Source organism: Cnephaeus nilssonii (genome assembly GCF_951640355.1).
Source record: "Cnephaeus nilssonii genome assembly, chromosome: 17".
Taxonomy (NCBI): domain Eukaryota; kingdom Metazoa; phylum Chordata; class Mammalia; order Chiroptera; family Vespertilionidae; genus Cnephaeus; species Cnephaeus nilssonii.
In genome coordinates this window covers 40,675,814-40,688,789 of record NC_137088.1, presented here as the reverse complement: position 1 = coordinate 40,688,789, position 12,976 = coordinate 40,675,814, and the positions used below count along the sequence as shown (strand labels likewise).

Genomic DNA, 12,976 nt, shown 5'->3' with positions numbered 1-12,976 from the left:
CCCAGACACTGGTGACTGTCTTTGTGGGGTGGATCAGTCAGTGAGAAGGAGCTAGTGTAGGGCAGGGGCCACAACTCCTCTTACCCAGCACTCAGGTGTCCACTACCCCAGAACCCAGGCTGTGCTCACGTTGAGGTCGTAGGTGGGTTGGATCTGGTGGTAGATGCCTGAGGCGCTGTAGTTGTGCTCGGGGGAGAGCACTTCGGGGTTGTAGAAGTCCTCCAGGATGTTCATGACACAGCGGCGGTCCCAGTCGTCCGTGACACGGCCCCCATAGTTGATTTCCCCTGCCGTGTACTTGAGGACCTATGCAGTGGGTGGGTGAGAGGACCCCACGAGCACCTGGCCCTCTGCCCCCAGCCTGTCCCCAGCCCACCTTGTAGGGGATGTTCTCATACTCATCCAGGAACATCTTGAGCTGGCTGATGCAGATGCGCAGGTCCCCGTCCGTGAACTCATAGGGGATGTTGAAGCCCAGGGGCCCAAACTTGCGGCGCTCCAGAGCATTGCCATGGAACAGGCACAGGGACAGCAGCAGGGACTTGAACTCCATCGCCTGCGAGAGGTGAGGGGCGGGGACGTGAGGGGAGAGGATCAGGGCAGGTAAGCAGGGCATTGCAAAGTGTGCCTCACCTTGTGACAGGAATTGAGAAAGTCATCGCTGAGGCTGCTGTAGGACTTGAGCAGGTTGGCCTTGACACCACGCGGCGGCTCGATGGTCATCTTGGAGCCATTCTGCAGGATGGACACTGGGAACTTGTTGCTGGGCAGGCTGGTAAGCCACAGGCGGAAGTCCCGGTGCACCTGGTGGCCATGTTCCACATGAGCATCAGGACCCATACCTGGTGGCCTCCCCAATACCAAGCTTCCTCCTACCCAGGGACCATGGGCCACCCTATCCTCTGGGTGGGCCAGGCCAGGCTGCATGGACCACGAGTTAAGAATATGAGCTTTGGCAAGTTCCAGGGTCACCGGTTTGTGCTGGGTGGCCTTGAGCAAGTCACATCACCACTGGTAATGTGAACTGGGAAGATTAATGCAATCAATGCATGTTCCATTTGTCGGTTCCCAAGCATTCCCTGTGTGCCTGAGCGTTTTGTGGGACCATCGCATTTAGCTTCACAGTCCTGGGTAGACACTCAGTACTCCCTCAGCAGAGGAGGCTGGCGCACCTTGTCGGGATTGATGTGTTCAATGAGGCGCTCGAGGGCTGGCATCCAGCTTGGGGCCAGGTGGCAGTTCTGGAAGAAGACCCACTTGCCCCTCTCTATGGAGCTGCGCATCATGGCTTCTGCCAGAGGGCCCTGTGGGGGCGGGAGTGCTGAGTGGTGGGACCAGCTGGCCTGGCCCCTCATCCCTCCTTGTCCCACCCCTACCTGGCCCTGGCCCAGGGAGATGGCAGAGAGCTTCTTGGAGAACTTCATCTCTTCAGCAAACTTGTATAAGTCGGCAGCAGGGTCAGTGCCAGGCGACAGCACAAAGATGAGGGGCGTGGTGGAGTTGGAGTCTTTGAACACCACTGACAGGTTGGCTGTCTGCAGGGCAGGGAGAGATGCTGGGGCTAAGGAGGCACAGGGACCCTGGCAACGGAGGGCAATCTTGGGGCTTCCAGAGAGTTCCCAGGGGGCCTTATGAGTGGGGCCTGGAGGGGTAGGGCTAGGAGTTCTGATTGGCCAAGGCTGCAAACTGGCCTGTCCAGGTGCAGCCAGGCCCCTGGCACCCCAGGTGGGGGTTAGCTAGTGGTACTTGCCTGGGGTTCAATGAAGCGTGGCTCCAGGTTGGCGGCCACAAAGTCCTGCATGGCGTTCGTAACCTTGTCTCCACGCAGGCAGCGCAGGACCAGCAGCTTCTGGAACTGGTCCAGGTACTTGTCCCAGGTGCCAGGCAATGGCTCCCTGCAATAATGCCCATGCCCCCCTGAATGCTGACCTGTGGGAGGGCACTGGCCACAGAGACTCTGCTGGCTGCATGACAGAGGAGAGTGGGGTGTCTGGGGATATGTGGCCAGGGGCGTGGAAGAGATGTGGCCACAGCCGCAGGGCAACCTTGGGTTGCTCCTGTCTCTGGGATCTCACCCCCTCAATGTGCCCACCCTGCCATGCTTTGGGGCCCAGCTCACCGGTGGGGCTCAGGGCTGTCGAAGATAGCCCGGAATTCTGAGAGGTATTCCACGAAGTCAGTGGCGAAGGAGGAGAAGGCTTGCAGGTTAGAGAGTGCCAGGATGTCTCGCCAGGCCCGGTCTGACAGCCAGTCCACTGCAGGGTTCTCAGTTGTGGCCTGGATGGAACCCCCGGACAGGAGGTAGCGCCACTCATTCTGGCAGGGGACAGAGGGAGGCTAGTGCCAGGCCCTGTATACCCATGAGCCCACCCAGTAACAGTGAGGGTTGAGCAGTGGTGGCTGTCACTCTCACTAACTTGGCTGTGCTTTCCAACACATCACGAAATGCCTGGGGCTCCTGAGGACATGAGCTGGGAGGCCCAGGCCTGCCTCTGTGCCCACCAGCACACTCAAGGCTCTGAGAGACCTGCTCACAGGACTCTTGGGCCACAACTAACCCAGGGTCTCTGGCTGTTTCAAGCAAGGAACCGTGCTTCTGCCCCTCTGCCCTTTTGCTCTTGCTGCTGTGCCTCCATGCCTGGCCTTTCCTTTCCTTCCACCCTGTTCTCCAGGCCCTACGACAGGGCAACTGCTCAGACTGTCCTGGCCCACTGGCCCACCCGGCTGCCTCTCTACTCATGCACCTGGTTGATCTTGTCTGCATTCATCATGATGCGGGCACACAGCAGGAAGGCGAACATCAGCTTGTGCTTCTCAAAAAGGCTGCGGCAGACGTTGCTGTAGAGGCTGTAGGTCAGGTAGCGATTGATGTTGGCGATGCGCTTCTTCAGGTTGTCTGCAAGGTAGAGAGGTGATGCAGCACACGGGGAGAGGGAGGGAAGCGAGAGCCAGGGGTCCAGCCCAGCCAGTCTCCCAGGAGCCACAGGGCAGTCGGTGCCTCCCCTGGGGGCATTTGGAGTTCCCAGCAAAAGGGCTCCGAGGAGGGAAGGGAGGGGGCTGTGTTCGTATGTCGAGTGTGTCTGAGATGAGAGCATGTGCAAGTGACTACGGGTGTGAGTTTGTGTATGTGCCCACTGTGAAAATGTGTTCACGCGTCCCATCTGTGCCAGGGTGGGAGCCTGGCGTTTGTGTCCACATGTGCATGTATGCCAGGGCTACCTGCCCTCTCTGAGTTGGCGATGCCTGAGAGGAAGATGCTGAGAAACCACTCGAGGGAGTACTGGTACATGGGGTCCACGTTGGCCAGGTCAGACACACAGAAGAATAGGATCTGGGTGCGGACGGCCACAGGTATGTACTCCATGCGCGTGAGGTCAATGTCCTTTTCTGTCTGCTCTGCAATCCTGACCTTGGCCTGGGGGTGCAGTGGAGGGGCCTGGTCAGACCCAGGTAGGCTGGCGAAGAGCAGCAGGTAGAGGTGGGTGGGGACAGGGGCAGACAGGGTGGGGAGAGGCAGGCAGGGTGGGGAGAGGCAGGCAGGGTGGGGAGAGGCAGGCAGGGGCCGACCTGGATCTCCGCAGCCTTCATTTTGGAAGCCTCCAGCACCTTGATGAGCTCCATGTCATCCACCGGGTTACCCTCGGAGGAGCTGAGCCGGTACAGGATCTGGTCTTCTATGTCCTTCAGCTCCTGGCGCATCTTGGCATTACTGACAATCAGCTGGTTCTTGGCTTCCTCCAGGTCTGGCCGCTCCTCAGCCACTACCTGGCCTAGCAACTGGTCCTCTAGGCCACTGCCAGGGGCGGGGAACACCCTGTCTGTAATACCCGGTGGCCCCAAGGCAGCCCCCTGTCTATCTGTGCTCCTGGGCTCCAAGAGCAGAGTCCCTGCTGGTGTCAGCCTGGGAGGCCTAACCTGTCTCAGGCGGCAGATATAATGCCGAGCCTGTTTTTAAAGTGATCAGTTCTCAGAGACCTTGGGTGGCAGCCTGGAACCCAGCAGGGGCCAGGCGTTGGATGTGTGAGTTGCTGGGGTCTCTGAAAAAACTCCCTCTCAGCAGGAAGGGGCTGAAGGTGACTGGGAGGGCCAGGCCTTAAGGGCGTTTCCACCCGCTGTTCTGTGGGGAGGTTCACAGTGGCCACTATGCCTCGGGGTCTGTGGGTGGTCAATGAAGGCCCTAGTGCCTGGCTCACAGCAGCCCGGGCAGGATCGGGGCTGGGTGCCCGACCCAGGGCTCCAGGACAGCGTGGGCGGTGAGTGCACAAGGGCCTGCAAAGGGCTGAACTGCAAGGGAAGAGACAAGAGCTCTTGAGGGAGGCTGGGGGTAGGATTTTGACCAGGGATCAGGATGAGTTGGGGGTGGGGGTTTTAGGTGGAAAGAGTGGAAATACTATTTGGTGGAAGGGCTAGAAAGGCCCGGAGGAAGCTGACAGAGCCTCTGAGTGGAGGAAAGACCCAGTAACTCCTGACCTGAGGGTAGGAGAGGGGCAGCTGGATAGGCCGAGGTGTAGCTGATACTTGGGAGCCTGGGGGCTGGGGGCTGGGGGCTTACCTGGGCGACAGGGTGAAATTGATGAGGGTGAGTTTGGTGGCGACCTCGGGTGTGTAGTGTGGGTTGGGCAGCTTGGTGGTGATGTACATCCTGAAGTCCTCGTGGTAGGGGATCACTGTGTCCCCTAGTTTCAGCACTGTGTTCCCCTGCTGCTTGTATGTCTGTGGCGGGCGGGATGGGCAAGAGCTGTCTGTGGCCCGGGCTTCGTCAGTGTGGCAGGGGAGGGAGGCTGTCAGTCCACTCCCACCCACCCACGCTGCAGGTTTACCTGCTTGAGCAGCACGGGCTCCAGAGCGGGGTCCAGCTCCTCGCCCACATTCTCCAGAAGGCAGGGCTTGCCAAAGCGGATGGCATTCTCCATGCTGCGTAGGAAGTCGCGGTCACTCAGCTTGAACACATCCAGCCCACTTTCCTTCTCCTGTGGGAGTGGGGACAGGGAGTGGTTGTGGGGGCTGAGAGCCACCCTGAGGCTCAGCTACTCCTCTTGTGCCTGCTAAGCCTGGTGGGAGGGGTGGTGGCACCTGGCAGGTAGACTTACCATGTTCTTGATCCATTTGTTGGCCTGGCTCTGAGGGTCAATGAAGTGGGTCCAGCGCTGGGAGAACTGGTTGATGACCCCGTTCTCCACTGATAGTGTGTCGTTGGGGAGGCCAGCGATCTGTGGGGCACCAGGCGCCATAGTGGGCCGGGGCTCTCACATGAACAGTGTCAGCTGGGGCATCAGCTACTCCCAACCTCATGCTTGGCTATGCCTGTCCTCTCCTGATTGTGCCCTCTTGGAGGTGAGGGCAAGTGCCAGTGTGCTCCTAGGCTGAGTCCCAACACCCTCCTTCACTGGGCTTCTCTGTCCTTTTGCCTACTGAGCTCTCACTCCATTAGACCATCGCCACAGAGCCTGCAGCCCATCGGCCCTCCCAGCCCATGCACCTCTACCTACTGCCTCTTGGTTCTCTCCCAGCCCTCACCTGCCAACCCTACCTATCTTTAGGGTCTAGCTGAGACACAACTTATTTTAGGAACTTTTCTTAATCCTCCCCCCAGACACTGCTTTCCCAGCTTCACCCCCACATTTCAAGCACTGCTTGAATTCTCTGCCCACAGTTAGCTAGCATCTGAGCCACACTGCGCTCAGCTTTCTCCTCTCCTACCTACCACCCTCTTGCTGGGCCTGGGTGGGTTCAGGGGTGGCATCTCTGAGCAGATGAAGGAAAGAGGGTGGGAGAGGCAGGAGGTTCCTGGCCCAGCTTGTACCACACCACAGGCCCAGCCCAGTCGCTCTAACCCCCCGGTGGGTACCTGCCACGAGCGAATCTTCACGGGGTTCCCCAGTGTCCCGATGAGCGTAGGCTCGGAGGTATGTGGGACATTTTGGGCCACGAGCTGCTTGACCCACTGGTCATAGAGCACTGTGCGGTACTGGCCCTGGGGAGATGCCAGACTCAGATCCACCTCAACACGACACCTGTGACACCCTCCCACCTCCCTCCGCACCCCAGCACGTGGCAGTTGTACAGAGGTGAGGTCAGAACTCAGACATGGAGCCGACACCTGCACTCTAGTTCCACTTTGGGTGAATTCCTTGGCCTCCATAAACCTCAACCCCACATTTGTGAATCAGGGGTAATCATAACAATGCCCACTGTCAGGGCTTCTGTGAGGACTGAATGACCTGCACACAGCAAGCCCGGAAGTGCAAGCTCACATTTCCCACTGGAAGGCCAGCCCCACCAGGGTGGGTTTTCTGGCTGTTTCATGCGCTGCTATATCCTCAGTGCCTGGAACAGCACCTGGCTCAGACAGGGCGCCTGGTAAGTGCTTGCTGAATGAGTGAGGGAGGAAAGAGCTGTCCACAGGCTGCCCCTCAGGGAGGTGAGGCCTTAAGATGGGGCCTCGTTGGGAGGTGAGCTGCCCAGGCAGGGTTGGGGGCTCCTTACCGTGAAGGGGCCCAGGTAGGCCACAAAGCCAGCAGCCACCAGCACGTCTCCAGAGATGTTGTCAAGCATGTTCTCCAGGTTCTCCACTGTCTCCTGCCAGCGCACCTTCTCATCCGCCAGACCGCCGATGAGCTGCAGAGGGAGCCCCATGGGGTGGGCTCTGGGAGGCTAGGCCAGGGGCCGGGGTGTCCCTGCCCAGGGCAGCCCCCGGCTGCCGGGGAGGAGTTGCAGACAGCCACCCTAGGACCCCACCACCACCCAGACCCTTCTAGCCCCTGTACAGGACAAGCCATGTCTACAAGCCCTCTCCAGGGGTGTGTGTGCACCTTGTCAGCTCGGCCCAGCCGCTGCTCACACTGCTCACACTTCAGCTCCAGCTCCTCCTTCTTGGCGACACATTCTCGGTACCTGGCCTGCATCATGGCGATGCCGTCCTCCACCTCCTGCAGGTGCTGCTTTGCCTCATCCAAGATCTTCTGTGTCACTTCCAGGTCATCCTGGGCCTCCCGCAGGGCTTGCTGCAGGCACAGGGCACAGGGACAGCTTGTTGAGTGCCCTGGGGAGCCCTCACCCCTCTCCCCTGCCCCCCAGCTATACCCGGCCCTCACCCGCTTGGGCTCCACAGCCTTGGCCACGAAGTGGTACTTGTGCATGGCGCGCACCCACTGGCAGATGGAGGTGCAGGCTTTGGACACCTTGGCGATGGCGGCGGGCTGGAACTCTTCATTGTCTATGTACGGCTGGATGGCTCTGATCACCGCCTCTGAAATGTTGTCCTGGACGTGGAAACCATGGGCCTCAGAGGGCTACTTCCCAGGGAGGAGGGGTAGTGGGCTGCTAAAGGATACCCTGATGCTGCTTCTGTGCCCCCGCTCTGTGCAGGCCTCAGTACAGGTGTCTTTTTGGGGGTAAAAATGATCCAAAAAACTGGCCAGAAGAGGAACTTCCGTGTTCCAGGATTTCAGATAACACAATTAGAGATTTGAGAAATGATGCAGCCTCAAGATCTGATAATACACAGGCCCCATTTAAAACTCACCTAGGGCTGCTTCCTCACAGGTGTGCAGACAAGTCATGTTCAAGGATAATAATCCCTGCCCCAAGAGGTCACCACACCCTGGTGCTCTTGTCCCAGCCCCAGAGACTCCAACCCTGTAGTGCAGGACGGGCCCAGGAAGATGCATTGTTTGTGAGCTCCCAGAGCTCAGAGCCTGGGACCCAGGAGCCTGAGCACAGGCCCTGAGCACTCCTGATTTTGGCTTAATTAGGCCTGTGGGGCCTCTGGTTTCTAGTCTGATGGAAGAAGAGGAGGAGAGATGGGAAGCTCATAGGGGGTCCCACTGCCTTCCAGTGCACCCCAGGAAGTGCCTGGGGCCCCAATCCCAACACCTGGTGTTGGTGTTGGGTGGCCCACATGAGACAGACAGTTGCCCCCTAGCCAATTTCTGGGCTGAAGAGGGGCCCTCCAGGAGCGTCTCCCAAGAATGCATATGCCCATGGACAAGGAAAGCCCCAGACGGACAGGAAGAGGAACCCAAAGCCAAACAGGGGAAGCTTAATCTCAGGTGCTGAGGCTGAGGCCGAGGCAATGATCAAACAGATGGTGAATGTCTAGGCCAAGGCCATGGGGGCCGCAGGAAGGAAGGGTCACGAGAATCTCCAGGCTGGGAGTAACTGAGGGTGATGTCTATGGGCACAGGAGACTGCCCGGGGCCTGATGTCCTCCATACCTGTCTGTTGGTGACGAGTTCCTCCAGGCCAAGATCTGGTTTCTGTCAGCTCTGTGGCCATAAGGCTGTGTGCATGCAGGCAGAGGGAGACAGGACACACTCTCCCCACTTCACGGCCCAGCTGGGTAGCCCTCACTCACTGGCTGCCAGGTGCCTGGCGTGCTCACCTTGTCAAACTTGAAGAGGCTCTCCAAGAAGCGGCCGGGGTCCTGCAGCAGCCCCTTGCCGGGCTCCCAGTAGTCATCCACCTTGGAGCCAGGCTTCTCTCCAGGAACCTTCTTGGGCTTGATGCCCTTTAGGATGCACACAGCTTCTATGACCAGCTTCACGCCTGGGGGAGGCCGTTGCATGGCACGCACCTGTGGGCCCAGCCAGAGTAGAGAAGGGGGAAATCCATTGCTGAGTGGGTACCCCTGGGCAGGGACAGCTGCCAGGCAGGGTGGGCCTCACCAACCAAGTCTCTACCACCACAGTCAAAGGGCACGCCTGGAGCCCTCGAGGCTGGCCGCAGCCCACTGCCCCTCCATGTACCCAGGCCTGGCCACAGTACTCACTTTTCAGGGCCCAAAGCCCTCCCAGGGCCCTGGGGCTGGTACAGGGAGGTAAGGGTAGGTAGCTGGGTTCAAGCTCTAGTTCTACCATCACCTCTCGGCACATGACCCCCAAGGGATGTGTAGAGGGAGGGTCTGGACACCAGGACCCAAGAGGCACCGGGAAGAAATGCCAGGGGGAGGACTGGGAGATGCCTGCCCGCCCACCTCAGTCACATCATTTTTGTTGAGGTTGCGCAGGCTGGCCAGGGCTGCGTCCAGGGCAGGCAGTGCCTCATCCAGATCCTTCTGGGCATCATCGGCAATCGCTTGTGCCTTCTGGGCCTTCTCGTTGGCCTTGATCTCCTCTGCCTGCACTGACTTCCGGGTCTCCTCGGCAATGGTCGTGTCCACCTGGGGACCAGAGGCAGGGAGGGCCCAGCTGGTGGCCAGTGGCAGGGATGGGTGTGCCCTCCCCTTTCTCCTCTTTGCCTCTCAGTCTCCTCAGGTGGAAGGAAATGAGGGTTGGGCTGCCCCATCCTCCGTGGACTCTCTTAACTTTGACAGGCCTTGGAGATCTGGAATGCTAAGAGCCCTTTCTAATCCTGAGTGCTCCCTGTGGCCTGGCCTGGGGCTCGGCTTTACAGGATTGAGCATAACAGCCCTATGGGCAGGGCCCCCTAGGCCCACAGGGCACCTCAATGTAAGACAGAGAAGGAGCTCCTCCCACTGCTCCCTGTCTCTCCATCTGCTGGGAAAAGTTTCCATACACTGACTTGTAGAGCAGGACTACTTCCGCCAGAAAGCCGTCATGGTGGCTGCGCAAATCTGCGATGTCTGCAGGGGGTGGGGCTCAGACACCTCCCAGAGAGACTGGGCAGGCTCTGCATGGCTGCCTGTGCTGGCTCTGCCATTTAGCCATTTTGTTATTATTAGGGTTTGGATTTGTCTTGCTCTTTTTAAAAAATGTATTTTATTTTTTAAAATGTATCTTTATTGTTGAAAGTATTAAAGATGCTCCCCCCCTTTCCCCTATTGACCCTCTCCACCCTCCTCAATTCCCGCCCCCACCCCCCGCCCAGTGTTTGTCTTTCTCTTCACCATATCCCCTGCCCGGTGCAGTGCTTGACAAAGAATAGGCTCTGACCAAGCATTTGTTGAGTAAACAATTGACTACTGAATGAGGAGATGGTGCAGACAGGCTAAGCAACCTGCAGAGGTCAGACAGCAGTGATTGGCCGGGAACACCCCCCACCTTGATCTGCTCCATGGTGAGCAAGGTGTCTTTGGCAGCCTCTTCCAGCAGGGGGCGCATAATCTCCAGTTCCTCCTGCATCTTGGCCACATCCTCCGAAGTTCGCAGCAGCTGGGGTTGGAGGGCACCGGTGTGACAGGGGACCAGAGAGAGAGCCTGACCTGGAGGGGGCTGGAAGGGGGGCCCTGCAGGGCTGTCCTCACTAATGAGAGGGTGTGGCCGGCAGCTTCAGTGGCCCCGAGGTTGCCCAGAGGAAGGGAGCAGGCCCCTGAGAACCTGTGGAGAAATCTGCTTTGGCCTTGCCTTTGGACTGGCAGCTTTTGCTCTTTTGATAAAGAAGGAAGCCACCCATTTAATCACTGCGGCTGCCAACTGAAAGGCGAGGCTGGGCTGCCTGGATCAGGGCTAAGGTTGAGGGGGCAGAACCACGTGCAGCTGGCCGTTGCCCACACGCTCCACCCCAGCTCACCTTGTCCAGGCCACTCTTCATGCGGTTCTTGGCGGTTTTAAGCTCCTGTTTCTTCTGCCCGATGAGGATGGAGAAAATATTGAGCAGCTCCAGGTAGCTCTTGGGGGTCACATAGTTGTGTCGGGCCAACTCGGCCAGGTACTCAACACACTTCTTGGTCACTGACTGGTGGATATACACGCAAACCTGAATCTGTGGGGTGGGAGACCACTGATGACGGCCTTGTAGAGCCCCCAGCAAAGAGAGGGTACCAGGGTGCCCTGGAAGTCACTATAGCCTGGTCCTGAGAAGAGAGCATGTGCAGGAATCTCGATGCCCCTCATACTCACTCTCTCCTATGACCTCACAACCTTACCTATTCTACAGATAAAAAACCCATGACCCAGCCTGTCCAGTGTTGCTCAGTGGTTGAGCATCAACCCAGGAACCAGGAGGTAGGGTGTTCATTCCCGGTCAGGACACATGCCCGGGTTGCAGGCTCGATCCCCAGTAGGGGTTGTGTAGGAGGCAACCAATCAGAGATTCTATTGATGTTTCTATCTTTCCTTCTCCCTTCCTCTCTGAAATCAATAAAGACATTTTGAAAAAAATTCATGACCCAGAGAAGTTAAGGGGCTGTCAGAGCAGAGCTGACTTTGAATGTGGACTTAGCATCTTATCTCCCAGCTCTTGGCCCAGTCACAGCCCCATGACCTGCCTCTCTTTAAGGGCCCTAAGGTGAGGTCCCCTCTTAGACTGGATCTGAGGTATGGGAGGGCCCAAGGCCTCAGCACAACTGAGGGGAAATGGGTTCACCCTAACTCTTGGCCTTCATGTGACTGTCACTCATGTTGGACCAGACAATTCTAGCCTCTCCCCGCCCACTCCATCTGTGGTCTCTGGGTTGTGACAGGGAGTTCTTTGAAGAAGGCTGCCACAAAGCCCTCAGGGAATAAGATAGATGGTAACTAACTGTGTGCCCAACCTCCTACATCGCCGTGATGACCTTGTGGCACTCCCATTTTACAGATAAGGAAACTGAGGCTTAGACAGATAAAGCTGTTTACTTAAAGGCTTACCATCAGTTGTGGGCCTAGGACTCTCACCCAGGCCTTGGTGACCCCAAGCCCAAACCTAAACATTTTCCCCTGATGGCTTGTTTCTAACCAAGACACTTACCAGTCCTTCAATTACTTCAGAGGTAGCTTCCAGTTCTGGAATCTCATTCAGATATATGGTGGCCACAGACTGCAGGGCCTCTGCCGGCCACTCGTTAAACCAGTCGATGGTACAGCAGTTGACTAAGGACGGGAACTGCCTCAGGCGAGCTCGGAAGACCTCTCCGATGGGGCTAGAGGGCCAGGAGTCCAAATGAGGCCCTGAGACACCGACTTACACCCCCAGGAACCCAGGACCCCGGGCCCTTCCACAGCCCAGTGGCATGGCAGCCGGGAGGCAACAGACCCAATGGTACGGTGGCAAGGCCCAGGCCATTTCTCAGGGCTGGCCAAGTGCACCCCACCCAGCCGTGCTGTCCCTGTGTGGCCATGATGGCTGCCTGTACCTCATACACAGCACCATGTGGATGTTGCTGCGCACCCGCCCAGTATAGGCCGCCATGAGGTTGGCCTTGGTGGGCTGAAGGCCATGCTCCTGGATGTAGGGCCGCATGGTGTTGAGAATCTGGTCCTGCTCATCCAGGGTGTAGAGGTTGGGAATGTCCCCTGAGTTCAGGACGTTGTTGATGTCCTCCAGGAAGGACTCGCTCTTGATCTGGGGATGGATGGGGGTGCGGGAGCTGAGCCTTGAAGATGGCTCCCGGGTGTTGGACTCCACAACCATGGTCTCACTGGACCTTCACAACAGCCCCTCCTGCCACCGAGTCTCAGAGAATCCCAGGGTCACATAAGTGACCTCACAAGTCGTGGTGTGGGGCTTGCATCCAGGCCTGCCCTACAGCAGACCCTGGCACCACCACTGTGCTGCGGAAAGGCCCTGGATTCTGGGTGGGAGCTGTGGCATTTTCCTGTTCGTTTTTCCTGCCGCTCCATGTCTCAGTTTTCTCACAGGAAGGAACCTGGCCACAGGCAGAAATGGGTCCTGGCCCAACTCATATGGTCAGCGTCTGGCCAGCGCCAGTGTCAGAGGGCATGCTCCCTTGGCTGACTCTGTGAGTCCAGGAGTAGGAGCAGAGGGGTCCTTGTCAGGGTGGGGCACATCCCAGGGATTTAGCCACGGCCCAACCCTGACCACCAGCCAGGTTTAATCTCTGCTCTATTTGTCTTGAGGCCCCAGAACAACAACCTCTCCTCTCAGAGTTGTGGGGAGAGGCCTCATGCATAGGGAGCTCCCCCGAGGGAGCAGCCCCCCAGGGGGAGCCATGGGCACAGCACTTTGGGCACAAGTTGGGTGGTCCTTGAGGCAGGAAGCTGTTGGCCAGTGAGTGGGTGCTGCTTGTGGTCAGCTATAGTGCCAGGGGCCTTCTTTACAGTTGGGGAGTAGTAACGATATATGCCCCAAGTGCCTG

The 12,976-nt window shown here is 58.2% G+C and overlaps 1 protein-coding gene across 1 annotated transcript in view; it reads right to left on the bottom strand.

Annotated features, from left to right (window-relative positions):
• The window catches only part of DNAH1 (dynein axonemal heavy chain 1), a 74,092-nt gene that overhangs the window by 2,734 nt on the left and 58,382 nt on the right, over positions 1-12,976 (bottom strand). Inside the window, exons 52-74 of the mRNA XM_079795393.1 lie at positions 12,014-12,222; positions 11,629-11,800; positions 10,471-10,662; positions 10,002-10,112; positions 8,975-9,160; positions 8,384-8,575; positions 7,095-7,262; positions 6,813-7,004; positions 6,487-6,618; positions 5,849-5,974; positions 5,091-5,210; positions 4,821-4,970; positions 4,553-4,713; positions 3,568-3,793; positions 3,220-3,415; positions 2,745-2,896; positions 2,120-2,316; positions 1,747-1,895; positions 1,377-1,531; positions 1,173-1,304; positions 634-804; positions 377-556; positions 130-306 (exon numbers count right to left, since the gene is read on the bottom strand). Coding sequence (XP_079651519.1) covers positions 130-306; positions 377-556; positions 634-804; positions 1,173-1,304; positions 1,377-1,531; positions 1,747-1,895; positions 2,120-2,316; positions 2,745-2,896; positions 3,220-3,415; positions 3,568-3,793; positions 4,553-4,713; positions 4,821-4,970; positions 5,091-5,210; positions 5,849-5,974; positions 6,487-6,618; positions 6,813-7,004; positions 7,095-7,262; positions 8,384-8,575; positions 8,975-9,160; positions 10,002-10,112; positions 10,471-10,662; positions 11,629-11,800; positions 12,014-12,222 — 3,846 coding nt within the window. The remainder of the gene's footprint in view (positions 1-129; positions 307-376; positions 557-633; positions 805-1,172; positions 1,305-1,376; positions 1,532-1,746; positions 1,896-2,119; positions 2,317-2,744; positions 2,897-3,219; positions 3,416-3,567; positions 3,794-4,552; positions 4,714-4,820; positions 4,971-5,090; positions 5,211-5,848; positions 5,975-6,486; positions 6,619-6,812; positions 7,005-7,094; positions 7,263-8,383; positions 8,576-8,974; positions 9,161-10,001; positions 10,113-10,470; positions 10,663-11,628; positions 11,801-12,013; positions 12,223-12,976) is intronic.